Raw genomic sequence first — 17,070 nt, 5'->3', positions numbered from 1 at the left:
AGGGTTGGAAAAGAAAGAGGAGAGGATTATTAATTAGAGAGAAGAGAGAGTTTTGCGGAGCCTGAAGGAAAGTAGGATATAAGCAAGGAAGTGAAAGAAAATTATAAGTTCTCTAGGGCAGAAATTCATGAGAATAGTGTTGAGAAGTGAGCCAAAACATAGTGAATCATATACTTAGCTGCAAGTGAAATAAGCTGTGGTTATAGAGGAAAATTGATGTCGTAATCGGATAAATAAAGAACTGGACATTCAATGAAAAATTCTGATTAGTTCCAGTTAGTCTAGGATTACGTCTTAATTCTGTGTTGCCCTGAGAAGAATATAATGAATTTATCTAGTTTCAGAAAAGTAAACAAGGAAAGATATCAGTGCCTTATTGATGTGTTTTTGTTTAGAGTAGTGAAGCGCAATTAACAGTAGTTCAGCTAAAATCGTTGAAGAATTTTATTTAATGTGTTCCGCTAGCTCAAATAAGTTAATTTATAAGTGTGCTCGCAATAGATTGATGTATTGAAGATTGTATCTGGTAAGAGTAGTCATACATGTTTGTTTATTCTAACATTAACTATTATCTTCGAAGTTCAAGGTCCGAAATAAGATTGTTTGGAATATTGTCTACCTTGATTAGTGCCTGCTGTGAATTTAAACATTAAGTACAACTGATAGATGTGTGCAGACTGATCAAATGAGAAGTTTTGTTGTATTAACTTGAGTTAAGAAAACTTGTAATTTTGAAGCTGTTAATTGTATGTTAAGGTTTAAAACATTGAATTGGAATGAGTGACTTAGCAAGATGTATTAAGTTATTTGTATTGTTTCATTTGAAGGTAGAATTCTTGTATTTGTTATATATCATATATTAAATGTTTTATTTTGTTAATCTAATTATTGTGTTTGCCTGAATTCCTTTTTATTGCACCGTTCATAAATATTCGAATCTTGCGGGAACCCCAAGTGGAATAGTAAATAATTCGGCCTAAACTAATGAGAAGACTGCTAACTTAATTAAGAATTGATCCTACTATATTATATAGACTAATCTAAAAATAGGGTGGCGCAGTATAAATATAAATTTCCCTACTTTTGGATCGGTGATCAATTTGCGATTAAGTGTTATATTGATAAGAGTGACTTGAACCAAGATGGCGGATTTAGAACATAATATGAAAATAGAACGTCACGACAAGAGGTTTCTTCATAATTCCCCACAAATTCTCAATGAGGTTTAAATCTGGTGAATTTGCTGGCCAAGAAATTACATCAATTTGCCTTTCTTTGAGCCATTTGGTCTTGGAAGTGTGACAAGAGGATGAATCTTGCTGAAAAAAGGAAATTACCATCACATAAATTTTCTGATGCCGGTAACATAAAGTACTTAAGAATTTTTTGGTAGACTTTGGAATTGACTAATTTGTGCACAATACACAGCCTACCTGGATCCTCTGCAGTCATACAAACCCATACGATGACAGAGGTTGCAAATTTCACGGAACGTTTCATTCATTCTTTATCAAATGCTTCTTGCTTAATATGCCAAACAACATATCCTTAGATGACCATAGGGGATCACATTCATTGCTAAAAAGTACCTTTTACAGTCCCCCTTGAACTTGTAACAGTCTTCACTTACACCATCACACTCTAGTTGCGATTTGCTTGGAAGTCATAAGTGGCTTCGTGAATTTTCCTCTGCAACAGTATGGTGTTATTTAAACTTCAGTAAATAAACCTTTCTTTTAGAAATAGTAGAATCTTTCAGAAATAATATCTTTCTTTTTATTGTTACATGGTGATCAGCATTCATTTTAGTAAAATTATGGAGACTACAACCATGTTAGGAATAATTACTTTAATTTCCTGGCATTTCAACTTCATATTAAGGTCATCATCATCTGGAGTATACACACACACACTTTGTATATATGTGTATACTCCAGATGATGACCTTAATATGAAGGTCGAAATGTTGAGAAATTAAAGTAATTATTCCTACTGTTGTAGTCTCCATAATTTTAGTAAATAAAGTAGATATATGTGTTACTCTAAACATCCTGTGATGTTTATTTTTCATAAACAACATGGCCAGCTCATAATTTTCGTCATCTAAAAACTGATGAGTAATCCAGTGAAATATCAAATTCCATCATTTGTGTTTCTAGCTTATTGCCGTGTATATTACAGGGTTTTTTAAATTTTTAGTTTATTATTATTATTTCCGACACCTCCAAGGAGTCTGTAGACTCATCACGGGAGGACACCTACTGTACAACTCTCCATCTGAACTATCACACCGAACCTCTCTACCAATCACATACATCAATGCCATCTACTGCATAGTTCTTTAATCTTTACTTCTTAACCTTAAAATCTATAATTTTTTTTTATTCATTAATCGTTATTGGTTTTATTCATGTGTTATTTCTGCTATTTTTATGTTCAATTATTATTTCTTCACATTCTACACTTTGTTTCCAAATCTCATGTATTTCAGTTAAATCTTTAAGTTCTGTACTGAATATATCATCTCAGCCTTCAAAATAATACGTACTCAGGTATGTGAAATTCTCTTTCTAATATTAATTTTAGCCTATAGGTTGGAATATAGAGAAGCTCCTTTGCCAACACTTTACTGGATTCTGTGTTCATTCACATTTTGTTGTGCAATGATGTCATAGTTTAGTTATGCCTTATCTCTCTCACCATATATTAATAAACTTAGCCACTGAATACACAGAAAGAAATATTGAAAAATGTGACATGAAATTTAAATTTAGTTTTTCTGGTGGCTTTGATTTTTATCTGTAAAAATAATACGGCATTGTAAAAAATAATGCCTTTTTTTTCTTGTTCTGTAATTTCTTTATTGTATACTCGATTCGATTATATTATTATTATTTCGGGCAACTCCAAGGAGTCCACAGACTCATCGAGAGAGGACCTAATATCATGTCAAGCACAACTATTCGACATTTACACAGTATCTATCATACCTCGCCTTGAACTCATTCATGGTCATAGCACCCACAACAGACTCTGGCAGCTTATTTCACTCATTCACCACTCCAAGTAAAAAACCTAGCTCTAATACCCCTGCTAACCACATTCTTGCCCGGCTTCCATGTATGGCCCTTAATTCTCCCACCACCAGTCCTATTCTCAAAAATATCTTCTGGATTAATCTTATAGAAACCCTTCCGTAATTTGAATATCTCAATCATATCACTCTTTTTCCGCCTATCAACCAATTTTTGCAACCCACAAATCTTCAACTTGTTCTCATAAGGTTCATTCCACAGACCTGCTGTCATCTTGGTCACTCATCTCTGGATCCTCTCCACCTCCTCCCCATCAAGAAGAAACCCTGGCACCCATATCTGGGCACAGTAGTCTAGATGGGGTCTTATCAAGGCTCGATATAGAAGAACAATAACTTGTGTTTCTCTGCTTGTTAAAGTATTTTTCAGCAATCAAGTGATTTGATGAGCTGACTTAGCCACTTTTGGAATGTGCCCCCTAAACTTCAACTCCCTATCCACCAACATTCCCAAATCCCTGGCCTCATCAATCTCCTGGAGTACGGTTCTGCCAATGTGATATACTGCTGCTAATCTTTTCACTCCAAAATGCATAACCTTACACTTTGCCACATTAAATTGACATCCATTTTCCCTAGCCCAGTCCTCCAAACTATCCAAATCATCCTGCAAAATTTTGACATCCTGTGCACTCACAATTGCTCTACCCAACTTTGTCATCAGCAAACGAGTGAACACTTCCTCTCGGATTCTTTCCTATATCGTTAATGAACAAATTGAAAAGTAGTGGTCCAAGAACAGAACCCTGCGGCACACCACTAGTCACAAGCCGTCTTTTGGACTCCACTCCTGAATAAACCACTCTCCTATCCATCTCACCAACCCTATATCCATCGCCATCTGCTACAGTTTACTGATTAGAGTTCCATGTGGTATCCTGTCAAAGGCCTTGGCAAGGTCCAGTAGAATCACTGTAAACCCACTACCCTTATCCAGTTCAGCCGTCACTGTGTTATAAAACGTGAGCAAGTTTCTGAGGCATGATCTACCCTTCACAAAACCATGTTGTCCCCCATACAGTATCCCATTTTCATCTATCCAATCCCGTATTCTTTTCTTGACTAATTTCTCTAAGATCCTTGACAATGATTCCTGATATGCTAATCAGTCGGAAATTTACAACAGCAGTCTTGGAACTTTATGCAGTAGAACTATTTTCCCCTCTTTCCACCCCCTCGGGACTAATCCAGACCCAAGACTCAAATTAAACAAAGTGGTCAAGGGTACTGACAGTTCTTTAGCCGCTTCACGTACGACATGAGCTGGTATACCATCCAATCCCACAGATGTATTGACATTGAGGTTTTGCAATAGACTACTCACCTCTACTTCATTCACCACAATTCCCGTATAATCTGTTGGTTCATTCATTTCTGCAATGTCACCACCTGGAAGATATATTCTTGCAAAGTGCTCACTCAGTAACTCAACTATATCAACTGATTCAGTTATCTCCCTACCATCGGCATTCTTTAAAATCAATCTGCCATGTACATTTTTCCTTTTACTTGCATCATATCGAAAAAACTGTTTAGGATTCTCTTTAGCCTGCATGCCAATGTTCTTTCGTAATCCTTTTTTTGCTTTTCTTACCACACTCATTACCCTTCTGGCCTGCGCTTTATTCCGTTCATGTGCCTGCCGGTCACCTTTCTCCTTAAATTCCCTCCTTAGTTGTTTCTTTTTTTGCAGCTCAAGCTTAATGGTGTTATTCATCCATTTAACCCCTACTTGATTTATTATTCGGACTCTAGGTATACAGTCAGCTATTGCTTAATGCAAACACTTCTTAACTGCCTCCCATGCACTATCAACTTCTAGTTCTTGCAGTTGTCCATGCCATGGCACTGAACCAATCAAACTCCTAAGCTTGTCATACTTTCCAGCCCGATAATTCCACATGTACTCTGTCTTAATTGAAAATTCCACACCTTTAGCCACCTCCCAAGTCAAGACCCTATGATTACTCTCACCAATTGGTGGCAATGTGGTCATATTTGTTACAGCCAAATCCTCAGATGTAATTACTAGGTCAAGCACTCTCTGACCCCTAGTATTTTCCATTACATGCTGTCGCAGATAGTTATCCCTTAATAACCGCACAAATTCCAATTCCTTCCTCCCATGTGTCTTCTCCTTCGAATCAATGTTACCATAGTTGAAATCTCCAATAATAATTACCCTCCTTCCACTCATTTCTTCTATTTGCATATGCATACTACCTCCACCATCTATTCCATCACCTGGTCTATAGCAGCACCCAACTGTATGTTTTGTTCTGCTAGTTTCAATCTCACACCAAATAGCCTCAAATGTGCTCTTTTCTCTATCCTGCATCAATAACACACCTCTTCCCCCCCTATTTTATTCTCCCTGTCACTCCTGAACACACCATACCCCCCCTCACATTCAATCCCACTGGCTGTGTCATCTTCTCTCAGCCATGTTTCACTAATGCCAATAACCTGTGGTCTGGAAGTGCCAACCAAGGCCAAAAATTCTTCCTTCTTGTTCCGAATACTTCTGGCATTTGTATACATGAATTGCAGAAGCCGATTTGAGCCATCCCTATCTTGATGCCTTATACTAACTATCCCATTCTGATTCGTGGTCTTTCCTACTCGCTTGGGCATATTACACACATTCTCACACTCGACTGTCTCCCTAAAATCTGCATATCTACCCCCCCCCCCTAGTAACTCTAGTTTCCCTGATTCTGCACATTCACTTCCACTACATTCAACAACACCTTTTCAAGTCTCTATACACCAAATTCATTCAAATGTAAACCATCCATTTTATATAAATCCTTTCGCCCATCGAACTCATTCCACAAATTCAACACCACTCATCAAACATAATTCACACATAAAGTCATTAGCAATTATGGCCCTCCTCCTATACTCTTCACTGTCATACCGTGGCAATAGACTCACCATCCTAACTCTCTCACTCTTCTCTTTTGCTACCTCAAGCAATTCCTTCACATCCTCAGTCATAGCCTTTTTGTTTCCTTTCAAATCATTTGTACCAACTATCACTATTAATTCTTTCACCCACTGTTTTTGCATTCTAATTGACTTGCTTACATTCTTAATGTTTGCACCGGGTTGGTACGATTTTGTTAAACTCTCAACTAGCACACCTCTTACTAAGGAATCTCCATGCAATGCACACTTTTTCGTTTTGTTTACACCTGCTATCATACCCTTATTTTTTTTCTATCGTGCTTTTGCCGATTATTAGTCAGTACGCTTGGTAAACATTTTTGCCAATGCCGATTTGCCCTATGTATTGCTGCGCGTAATAGAGCGATCTCACTCATTGCATCAGTGTCATCGTTTTTATTCTCCAATGATTCATTCAATCATTCTGTATGTTTACCTTCATTCTCACTTTCAACGCCACTCTCACAGCTATCAGGTACTACCTCACAAATATCACCATTCATACCTCGAATATCACTGTTATCTAGATTCTTACTTTCATTAACGATATCACTCACACGACCTGAAGCACTCTTTAAATCCTCACATTCTTTACACTTTTTTGCACGCGTTCATTCCACTAGCGTTGTTTAACCAGACTCCAACCGCTCTCCTCAATGCATACATTTCGCAAACGGTTCACTGAATCAAATCCTTTAAGATTTTTAGACAAATATGGCGACCTGGACGCCATCTTTGTATTCCTCTTTATGAGAGCCATGTGCACAGATAATCGTATCTATCAATTTACTATTAAAATACTCAAAAAACACACAAAAATCACCTAGACTTGCTAAAATACTAAAAGTAAACAATACTATGTAAATAATATGGAAATTCATCAATTTTTACTCAAAATATCACTTATCTGTTCAGGAGCTATCCACAAATACGACATGCCATATAGCCCTCTAGTGGCTATTCCTAATTATATATTCAATATTATTTCTTATCTAGTCTTACCTTCTTAATTTCTTGTAAGTCGTAACTCTGAGTTGTAATCGTTGCTTGAGCTAGTCTTATCACTTTTAATCCTTTAGTCTACAATTTCTCTCCCCCCCCCCTTCTCAAGGTCGTAACTATGCTACTTTCCCATGTGTGGAGTATAGATGCAGGAATTGCCTCTGTCTGGAACCAATTCCTTTGTCTAACTAGCTGGCTTTCTCTCACACTGATCTTTAAAAATTTATTTGTATAATGACTGCGCCATTAAAGATTGTGCAAAGAAATTGTTTGTCTCTCCTATACATGTAAGATCACGCAAAGAAATTGTTTGTCTTTCCTATACATGAATGGGCAGGTAATTGGAACTGTCAGTTCATTGTTGCCAAGTGTAAGGTTTTGAGATTTGGTAAGCAACAATGGGATGCCAAGTATACATTTGGTGGGGAAACTTTAACAGAAGTAGAGGAGATGAGAGATCTAGGTGCATGTCCAGAATTTCAGGACATGGACCTGAAATTCTGGGGCCACATTGCACAATTTGTGAAGACATCACATCGAATAATGGCAATGATGCAGAGAACCCTGACATGCAGAAATAGAGAAGTTATGATTCCATTGTATAAGGCCTTGATCAGACCTTATATGGATTATTGTGCACAGATTTGGTCGCTGAGTTTTCATGATGACGAGGATATGTTGGAAAGGGTACAGAGAAGATTCACAAAGGTAGTCAGTTGTCTTTGGAATGTGGAGCACGAGGATAGATTGAGGGAATATAAGTTGCAGAGCCTTGTGAATAGAGGAAGAGGGGGAGATATGATTGAGACATATAAACTGGTCAGGAGTTGTTATCAGGTAGATATGGAAGAGATTTTTCATAGAATTGGAGAGGGAAGTAGAACAAGAGGCCAGTGCTAGAAACTGTATAGGGAGGGTGTGAGCAGAGGAGTGAGAAGCAGGTTCTTTGCATGGAGGGTGGTTGGTGAGTGGAATGCATTGCCTGAGTGTGTTGTGGATGTGGACACATTGAATCAGTTTAAGATGAGGTTGGATGAGCATTGTATGCAATAGAACACGGAACACGGAATTATCTCTAATATTCAATTCTAATTCAAGCAACATTAGATACTTAAATTTAGTCATTCTTGGCTAACTTTAACTTTAAGGACACACAGGTTCTATATTTTTATGAGAAGTGCATTCGTAAATCGAAATCAGGCAAATTATTAACAAACAAAACAATTTATTCATACTAAGACATGGTAATTACAACATAAAAGAGATAGGATTTCACACATATCAAAATTATCTGATTCCTTTCAATTCTGCTAAGTATCAATGCAACACACGTCTGATTCTCAAATTACTTGAATCAACATTCCAGCCTTTAGCCTTAAAAACAGACAAATATGCACGTTCACATATATGTCAGACACGTGGTCAATTTCACACACACTTCAACTCTATTTAACTTAGATCATTAACAGAATTATGCTTAATTAAGCTTCACATTCAATCTCCCTTCCAACACTAACTTTTAACGATAACTCTTAACATTAACAAATGCTCATCGCTTTGCAGATAACAATCTCACAATAATTTAGAAGTGCGGTTTTTCTGACTTCATAACTTTACAATATGCTAGCAACTATATAATCAATATTCCTTGTTCTAAGGTTCACAATCCATAACTGTTCTACATTAATCTTACTTGAAACCTGTCTCAGCCAGTTCAGCATTCAAGATCCTAGAGATCACGAATATAATCTTCTTCTTCTTTCCCGTTAGAACTGCAAGCAGACACTATTCCATGGCTACAACGATACAGCATTCTTGGAGATTGCTTAAGGAACTTCGCAATGAACTTCTTGAACAGGCCGTGATGGACTTCTTGAAATGTCATATCGTCGAAATACTGCTAGCGGGATATTCTCCCCCCCCCCCATCCTTGGAACGGCTGGACCTAGGAACCTCTTCAAAGCAACACCGAAACAAGTCAGGAACAGTGAGCCAGGAACAAAGTGCCTGTCTCCTTTTTATTCTACCTTCACGACCTTGGGACTTTATTCTACCTTCACGACCTTGGGAGTTCCTTGGATGTTTTACCAGTGGTTCCTTCCCCCCTTACAAAATCTCTGAGTCATGGTGGGAAAACCCCGTAACTCGCTGACCTTCGCGCCTGCCGATAGCCTCAGGTCTACATATCCAATCCTGTCTGGGCTATCTCTTTGTTTGTACAATATTGGTGGTCAAATAATTTAGCAATTCATTCTAATATTTTACCAGATTACATAAAACACTAATGAAAAAAATGATACTTAAACTACAAGTATTTTGTATTGACTTTCTTTCTTAAGTAAAATCGGTATATAAGAATTTTGTACAAATTTCTTTCTGTACAAGATTTTACATATCTCGTGTAAATGGCCGATATTTGTTTCTCATATCTGAATTTTTGAAATAATTTTTTTTTTAATTATCCTGTAGAATTAAAATTGTAAATATAATTACTTGTGTTTTGCACTGTAACTATTTTATTTGACACATTTTTCATATTTAAATTTTCATTTTCTGATGAAAAGTTTTTGCATTTTCAGTCTTCCCATCTATATGTTTTACAGTCTGCTCTTTTTGCTCTTCGTTGCTACACACTGTATGAAAGTCAAGACATCAGGTATAATAAAAAAAAAAAAGTTCCTATTTATTTATTTTTTATGTTGTACACCTGACGTTATTTAAAAAGAAAATTTTAAATATTATTTCACTTAAGCATAGAGTGACAAACATAAGAAAGCAAAGCAGTGTTTAAAGGTAACTAAATAAGTCATGAGAAGGCTGGTAATATCATAGAAATAAATATCATCAAGGTGACAAAATATTCTTTGAGGTTATTAAAAAAACTTAAATGCAGGAAAAAAGTACTGTAAAAGCAATCAGAAATGATGAAGGTAACATAAATACTGAAGATAAAGATATTCTGGATGTGTGCAGTAATTAATTCAAAAGATTGCTATATGTATGTGGAAACATAACGTAACAGTAGTAGAAAATATTCAGGTTGGATGGATTGCATATATCACTCAAGGTATAAGGAAGCCATCGAAATTATCTGAAAAAATATCAGAATTCAGCTGGAGTAGATGATATCTCTAATAATCTAATATCATTATAAATATCATGAACATCATGAATATTTTCTACTACTGTTCTGTTTCACATGTATAAAAATATAAAATTATATAGTGGCTGCACTGAATAATTCAGAAGACTTAGTCACGGGGTTCTGGATGATTAGAACAGAGCTCTCATAGTATCCATATATAAAAAGAGAAATATAACCATTTGAGAATTACAGAGGAATTTCCTATTAAGTGTTACAGATAAGATTTATGCCTATATATTGAGAAGAGGCTAAGAAATTTTGTGGGAAGGAAATTTGGAGAAGAACAGGCTGGGTTCGAGCCAAGTGTGGATTATCAGGAAGGACCATATTTTCACTTTAAGACAGAGTTGAGAATTCATGGGAATATATAATAAGGATTGTTATTTAAGTTTAGTAGATCTGAAAAAAAAAAAGCATACAAAAAAATGCTTTTCAAAAAATACTACAATTATGTGGTGTAAATCTGACATATCTAAGCAACACATAGTATAAACACCTAGAACAAAAATAATATTAAAAATTATATTAAAGCAACTGATATAACCACAAGAAAGAACAGATGAGAATATAAGAACAAAAGTTACCTTCAGAACTCTGCTACTAGTATGTTCTTTCTTGTGGTTAGTTATATTACTTGCTTTAATATCATTTTTGTTCTATGTGTTTATCAGAACTTTCCAGTGTCCCCCCCCCCCTCATATATTTAAGTTGTAAGTCATTGAAGGAGATAATGGAAGATGGTTTGATGTAATATCAGGTCAATCACCTCAAATGGCACTGATGTGCTGTAGGTTCTTGTACCTCTCATGTGTGGGATAAATATAAAAAGAGGTGCAAGCCAAAGATGCACAGTATTTCCTTTCTTGTTCATCATTTATATGGATTACATTATGAAGGAAAGTGGCATGAAACCTGATATCAAAATTCAATATATTAAAACTTAGCTCTATGCAGATGATGCTAAACTCTTAAGTAATCCAGTACAGTCTTCAGGATTCTTAAATTGAATAACTGCTGTAACAGATTTTGTATGAAAAGCATCAATAAAAAGACAGTCAAACATTGAAAATGTCAGCAGCATTTTGAATGATAAACTTGGGGAATAAGCATAATATTTCATCTGCTCAGACAAATTTTTAATGAAAATGGCAATTTAAACATGGAAACAGACAACAGGTTTCAGCTGGTATAGTTGGCAGCTAGTTGAGTAAATTTATATGGAATTAGCTGAAATACTAAACTAGCAGAACACAACACACAGTATTCAAACCAGTTTTAATTTATGGATCTGAGAGTTGGATTACAAATAAAACATTTGATCAAAGACTGGAGGTCACAGATATGAGAGCTCTGAGAAAAATTTGGGAGTGAACAGATGGAATCAATCATGGAATTGAAGTTATGGGATTTGAGAGAAACCTGACACTTATTCAGGAGTATGTGAGTAGAGTTATTCTTAGTTTGTATGGTTCCTTAAACAGAATGGTCATGAAAAGGTTAGCAAAGCAAATGTTCTTTGCCAATATGGCAGAAAAAAAAAAGTCTCAGAGGAAGACCAAGATCTATGTGGTCTGATGCAATTAGAAGTCTGTTAGATGACCAAATACATTATCTGACATTGGAGTCTTGACAGATAACATAGCAGTTTGGAGGAAATTTTTTGATAGGAATTTTATGATGAAGAGGAGAAGGAAAGTAGACAGCAATCCAAGTAGAATCCCAAGCAGTTCTTTTGTGATGTTTGCCAGTAGAGAAAATGATTATGAATAAATGACTTTGGTAACTGGGTGTGAAATGTATATGATTTATTAGATCTAAAGATTACTCTATTGGAGTATTTAAATCTGGTAATTCTGGTTTTATTCCTACAGAGACAGCGAGGGTTGAAGGATTGGATGTGTTCTGAATACTGAGCACTTTAAATGTTACTAAAGAAATGGGACCATTTTAAGGGATTGTGCTATGAAACTGGCTATTCCATTGTCTTGGCTGTTAGATGAATGTCTTGCATTGGGATAAGTTCCAAAGAGGGGAAGTTGGAGTAAGCCAGTGCCATTGCATATAAAGGTGTTGGTAGAATAGAAATATCAAACTCTGGACTAGTTTATGTTTCTGCTGCTTTACAAGACGACTGAAAAAATTGGTAAGAGTTCATATACACAATTGGACATATAAGGGTTATGTAGGCCACCATGGATTTGTTAAAGGGTGTTCTTGTAGTAATAATCTTGTTGCCTTTTATAATAAAGTAACAAGGCAGTGGTGGATGAGGGAATGCCATGCATTGATATTTAATCTTGCAATGTGTGGGTTTGGATATTAGACCTGGGGACATAGTGGAACATAGGTTTTGAAATTTGGGATCCACAGATGGGAGCACTGGAAAAAGCAAGGGATCTTGAAGGTGGAATTTTCAAGTGTTCAAATGACATATTGTGAATGCAACTCAGAAGATTGATACATTTAGGAATACATTGACTAGCAGATGTAAGAGGTGTTATTTCCATCTTTAAAATCCCTGCGTAGGTCCCATCTTGATTATTGTGCTCAAGATCTGGTATTGCAATTTTAAGATAAAGCAGCATATGTTAAGTCCTCAGGTCTGTTCCTAATCTCTCATTTTACATCTAAAGGACAACCCATATCCATTTTCTTGATCAAAGGAATGAATGTTTGTTCTGTATATTTTATTATCAATTATATATTTAGTTTAATCCTTTATCCAAGTGTAAGCAAACAAAGTTTGTGCCTGAAGTATCTTCAGGACTGGGGAAACTCGTGGCAGAGGTGGACTGAGTGCTCATCACTTTCCTTAGTATCCCATAATGTGCAAAGCACATTTTCTTGCAGACATGTATAATGCTCTGCATTATGGGAAGGATTCACTACCCAGACCGGTTTCGACCTTTATTGAGGTCTCTTCAGTGGGAGCCAGACCCAGGGATGATACCAGGGTTGAAGCAATGCAGAAGTCATATTTCTGGATAGTGACCCCTTCCCATAATGCATAGCATTATACATGTCTGCAAGGAGATGTGCTTTGCATTATGGGATACTAAGGAAAGTGATGAGAACTCAGTCCACCTTTGCCATGAGTTCCCCCAGTACTGAAGATACTTCGGTTTGCTTATGCTTGGATAAAGGATTAAACTAAATATATAATTTATAGTCTAACGAAGTGCAAAAAAAACTTCCAACAAGATTTTATTATCGGTTTACCACACACACACAAATTGAGTATGTACAGTTCATACACTTAAGGACGTCATACAATTCTAAGTATGTATTGCTTAGAGTTGTATGCTGTCCTTACTGATGAGTTGTCATCAGTCAAGAGAAAGCAAATTCTAAATTACATGCATGCAAAACTAGACACAGTGCTCCAAGTGGTAGTTGCACAAACCTGCAAAGTCTGGTATAAAGGTGATATTGAGAAGCTTAAGCTGTTCAGAGGTATTTACTTGGTTTTCATCAAGGAGATGGGCTGGAACAAGGACAGAAGGGCATCGGTGGGTGTCATGAAAGAAAGAAGTAACAGTAGAGGATAAGAAAGTTTTTTGCCTGAAGAGTGGTAGGAGCACGAATTCATTGATGAGAGGATGGAAAGATTGCAGACACTGAAGGAGTTTAAGAAGAGGTTTGATAGACTGTGTTGTCTGAGATGGACTTCTCACAGTGAATCTTATGACAATGTGGAGGTCTATAATAATACTGATAATAATTTTCCATCATCTACAGTTTGTTTAAGAAAAGTACTTCTCTCCAGCAGAAGTCATCAGCATTGAGTTACATTTGAGGCAATTCAAGGTTAGTTCGTTACATGTATTATATCATCACATATGATTTATTATTATTATTATTGTATGAACACCTTCATGGAGTCCAAAGACTCATAGCGAGAGGCACAAACTATCCACACAGTCTATCATACCTCTCCTTGGACCCATTAACAGACAAAGCGCTCCAAACTGACTCTGGCAACCCATTCCACTCATTCACAACTCTCCAAGCAAAACATCTAGTGCTCACACTCATAGTAACCACGCCTTTATTCAACTTCCAGGGATGACCTCATGTTCTGGCCCCCTCTAGCTAAGTGCTGAACAATTTCTTCCTGCATCAATTCTATAAATCCCTTGAAGCAACTTAAATGTTTCTATCATATCCCCTCTTTCTTGCCTATCAGCCAACTTTTGCAGTCCACAAATCCTCAGTCTGTCCTCATAGGGAACATTCAAAGGTTGGTTGATTGGTAGAACCTCTGCTACTAATGGCTCGCAAAAAGTTAAGCAAGTTTGAGCTCAGTTAGTAGTTGGAAGGGGTCAATCATTCGATGCTGTTGGCACACTCTCCCTTGACGAGTCTTTGGACTCCCTGGAGGTGTCACATAATAATAATAATTCCACAGACCACTCGCTCTGAATCTTCTCCAGTTCTTCTTCATCCCAAGAAACCCAGGAGACCTGAACAGTGTAATCCAGATGTGGTCATATCAAGGTCTTATAAAGGGAATAATAACTTCCTTAACTCTACTTCTTACTGTGTTCTTCAGTAGCCAAGTAATCTTATGGGCTCCTTTAGCAATACGTCCTCTAAACTTTAACTCTATGTCTGCCAAACCACTAAATTTCTAGCTTCATTTGTTTCCTGGAGTACAGTACCATCAATGTGGTACACAGCTAGTAATCTGTTTTACCAAAAATGCATAACTTGACATTTCTCCAAGGTTAGTTCATTGCAACTGACAACCAAAAAACTAAACTGACAACCATTATCTTTTGCACATACAGAGAGCCTATTTAAATCATCCTGCAATCTCTCCACATCATCACCTTTATTAACTATTACGCTACCTAATTTTGCATCATCATCAGAAAACAACTGAATATTTCCTTTCAGGTTGTTTCCTATATCATTTGTTTACAAATTAAACAGCAGTTGTCCCAGCACTGAACCTTGTATCACACCACTGGTCACCTGTTTTCACCTTGATTCTGCCCCTCCATATACCACTTTTTGATATCTATCCAACATCCACCCTCTTATTCACATAACCAGTGTCATATTCATTCCCATTTGTTCTGATTTGTGTAACAGAGCTCCATGTGATATTTTGTTAAATACCTTTGCCAAATCCAACAGAATCATCATGTAGCCATTTCCTTTATCCAACTCAGCTGTTACTCTATTATAAAACGTTAGTAAATTATTAAGGCATGACTTCACTAAACCATGTTGCCCCTCATACAGTGTCATGTTTTATCCACCCATTCTTGAATTCTCTTGTTGACCATTTTTTCCAATATTTTTATCACCATGTCTAAGATATTGGTCTATAATTTGCCACTGCAGTCTTAGAACATCCCTTATGCAAGGGAATTATATTGCCTCTTTCCACTCCCTTGGAACTCTACCAGAGCTGAGACTTACATTGTAGAGCCTAGTCAGAGGCATTGCCAGTTCTCTTGCACATTCTTGCAAAACCCATGCTGATATCCCATCTAATCCCACAGCTGTATTTACACTGAGATTCTGCAATATCCTAAGAACCTGCAATTCATCTACCTCTCTTCCCACATCAGTGTCTGTCATATTTGTTATAGCAATAACCTCATTTGAATGATATATTGCAAAGTGGTCACTCAGTAACTCAGCTATTTTATCTGCTTCTGTCACCTTGTGACCATCATTACTCATTAAGGTTAATCTTCCATAGTCATTCTTCCTCTTACTTGCCATCTAACAAAAGAGCAGTTTTGAATTTCCTTTGGCCTGCTTGGTGAGATTCTTCTCATCATCTGATTTTTCTTTCCTAAGCCTTGTACTGTTCACAAGTTTGCTGGTCACTTTTCTCCTTGTGTACCCTTCAAAGGCATTTGACAGGGTGCCAGATGATAAGCTGATATTTAAGTTGCAGCACATGGGTTTAGATTGTGGGTTAGTCATTCGGATTCAGGATTGGCTGTCGGATAGATATCAGAGAGTGGTGTATGGTGGGGCGATATCAAGGAGGCAGAAGGTTACAAGTGGGATCCCACAGGGCTCAGTACTGAGATCTGCAATACAGATCTCAGTACAATAGGCCAGTTTGTGTTTCATCAGTAATTGTTAAGATTTTGGAGAAATTAGTGAGGGATCATATACAGCGTTGGGCAGATGAGGGTAATGTTATCTGTGAGAGTCAATGTGGATTTATTAAGGGGCGCTGTTGCTTTATTAATATGATTGCCTTTTATAATAAAGTGACGAGTAGTTAACGAAGGAAAGGCATATACTGACTTTTTTTTTTTTTTTTTTGGAATTTGCAAAGGCATTTGATAGGGTGCCAGATGATAAGCTGATATTTAAGTTGCAGCATATGGGTTTAGATGGTGGATTAGTCATCTGGATTCAGGATTGGCTGTCTGATAGATATCAGAGAGTGGTGTGTGGTGAGGCAATATCAAGGAGGCAGAAGGTTACAAGTGGGATCCCACAGGGCTCAGTACTGAGATCTATATTGTTTAACCTTTATATCAATGACATTGTCAGTAGATTGCTGGGTGATATTCAGTTGTTTGCAAATCATGTGGAGCTGGGAAGGGTTATTAGTAATAGTGCAGATGTAGCAGCCCTGCAAGAGGATTTGAATAAACTAGACAGATGGGCAGATGAATGGGGGTATAAGTTTAATGCAGCAAAATCTAAAGTCTTGAAGTTTGGGATACATCGATGGCAAGCTGCATACCCGATTGGAGAAGCTGTACTGGATGAAGTAAGGAAGACGAGCTCTGGGATGATTATTGATAGTAACCTGAAATTCAGGGAACATACTGCAAAAGTGGTTAAGGTAACCCAGAGGATTGCTGCAATACTGAGAAGGATGCTGACCTGCAGAGAT

The 17,070-nt window shown here is 36.9% G+C and overlaps 1 protein-coding gene across 5 annotated transcripts in view; it reads left to right on the top strand.

Moving 5' to 3' along the window:
* The window catches only part of LOC150107090 (uncharacterized), a 277,723-nt gene that overhangs the window by 78,743 nt on the left and 181,910 nt on the right, over positions 1-17,070 (top strand). For all 5 annotated transcript variants that reach the window (XR_016548230.1, XR_016548229.1, XM_090391628.1 and 2 more), the window contains exon 5: positions 9,625-9,701. Coding sequence is in view for 3 of the 5 variants with exons in the window: in XM_090391628.1 (XP_090247754.1) it covers positions 9,625-9,701 (77 nt within the window). In the remaining 2 variants the exon portion in view is untranslated. The remainder of the gene's footprint in view (positions 1-9,624; positions 9,702-17,070) is intronic.

Source organism: Typopeltis vanoorti, chromosome 4 (genome assembly GCF_054136105.1).
Source record: "Typopeltis vanoorti isolate ZY-2024b chromosome 4, IOZ_Tvanoo_1.0, whole genome shotgun sequence".
NCBI classification, from domain to species: domain Eukaryota; kingdom Metazoa; phylum Arthropoda; class Arachnida; order Uropygi; family Thelyphonidae; genus Typopeltis; species Typopeltis vanoorti.
This window is presented reverse-complemented; position numbering and strand designations above follow the sequence as displayed.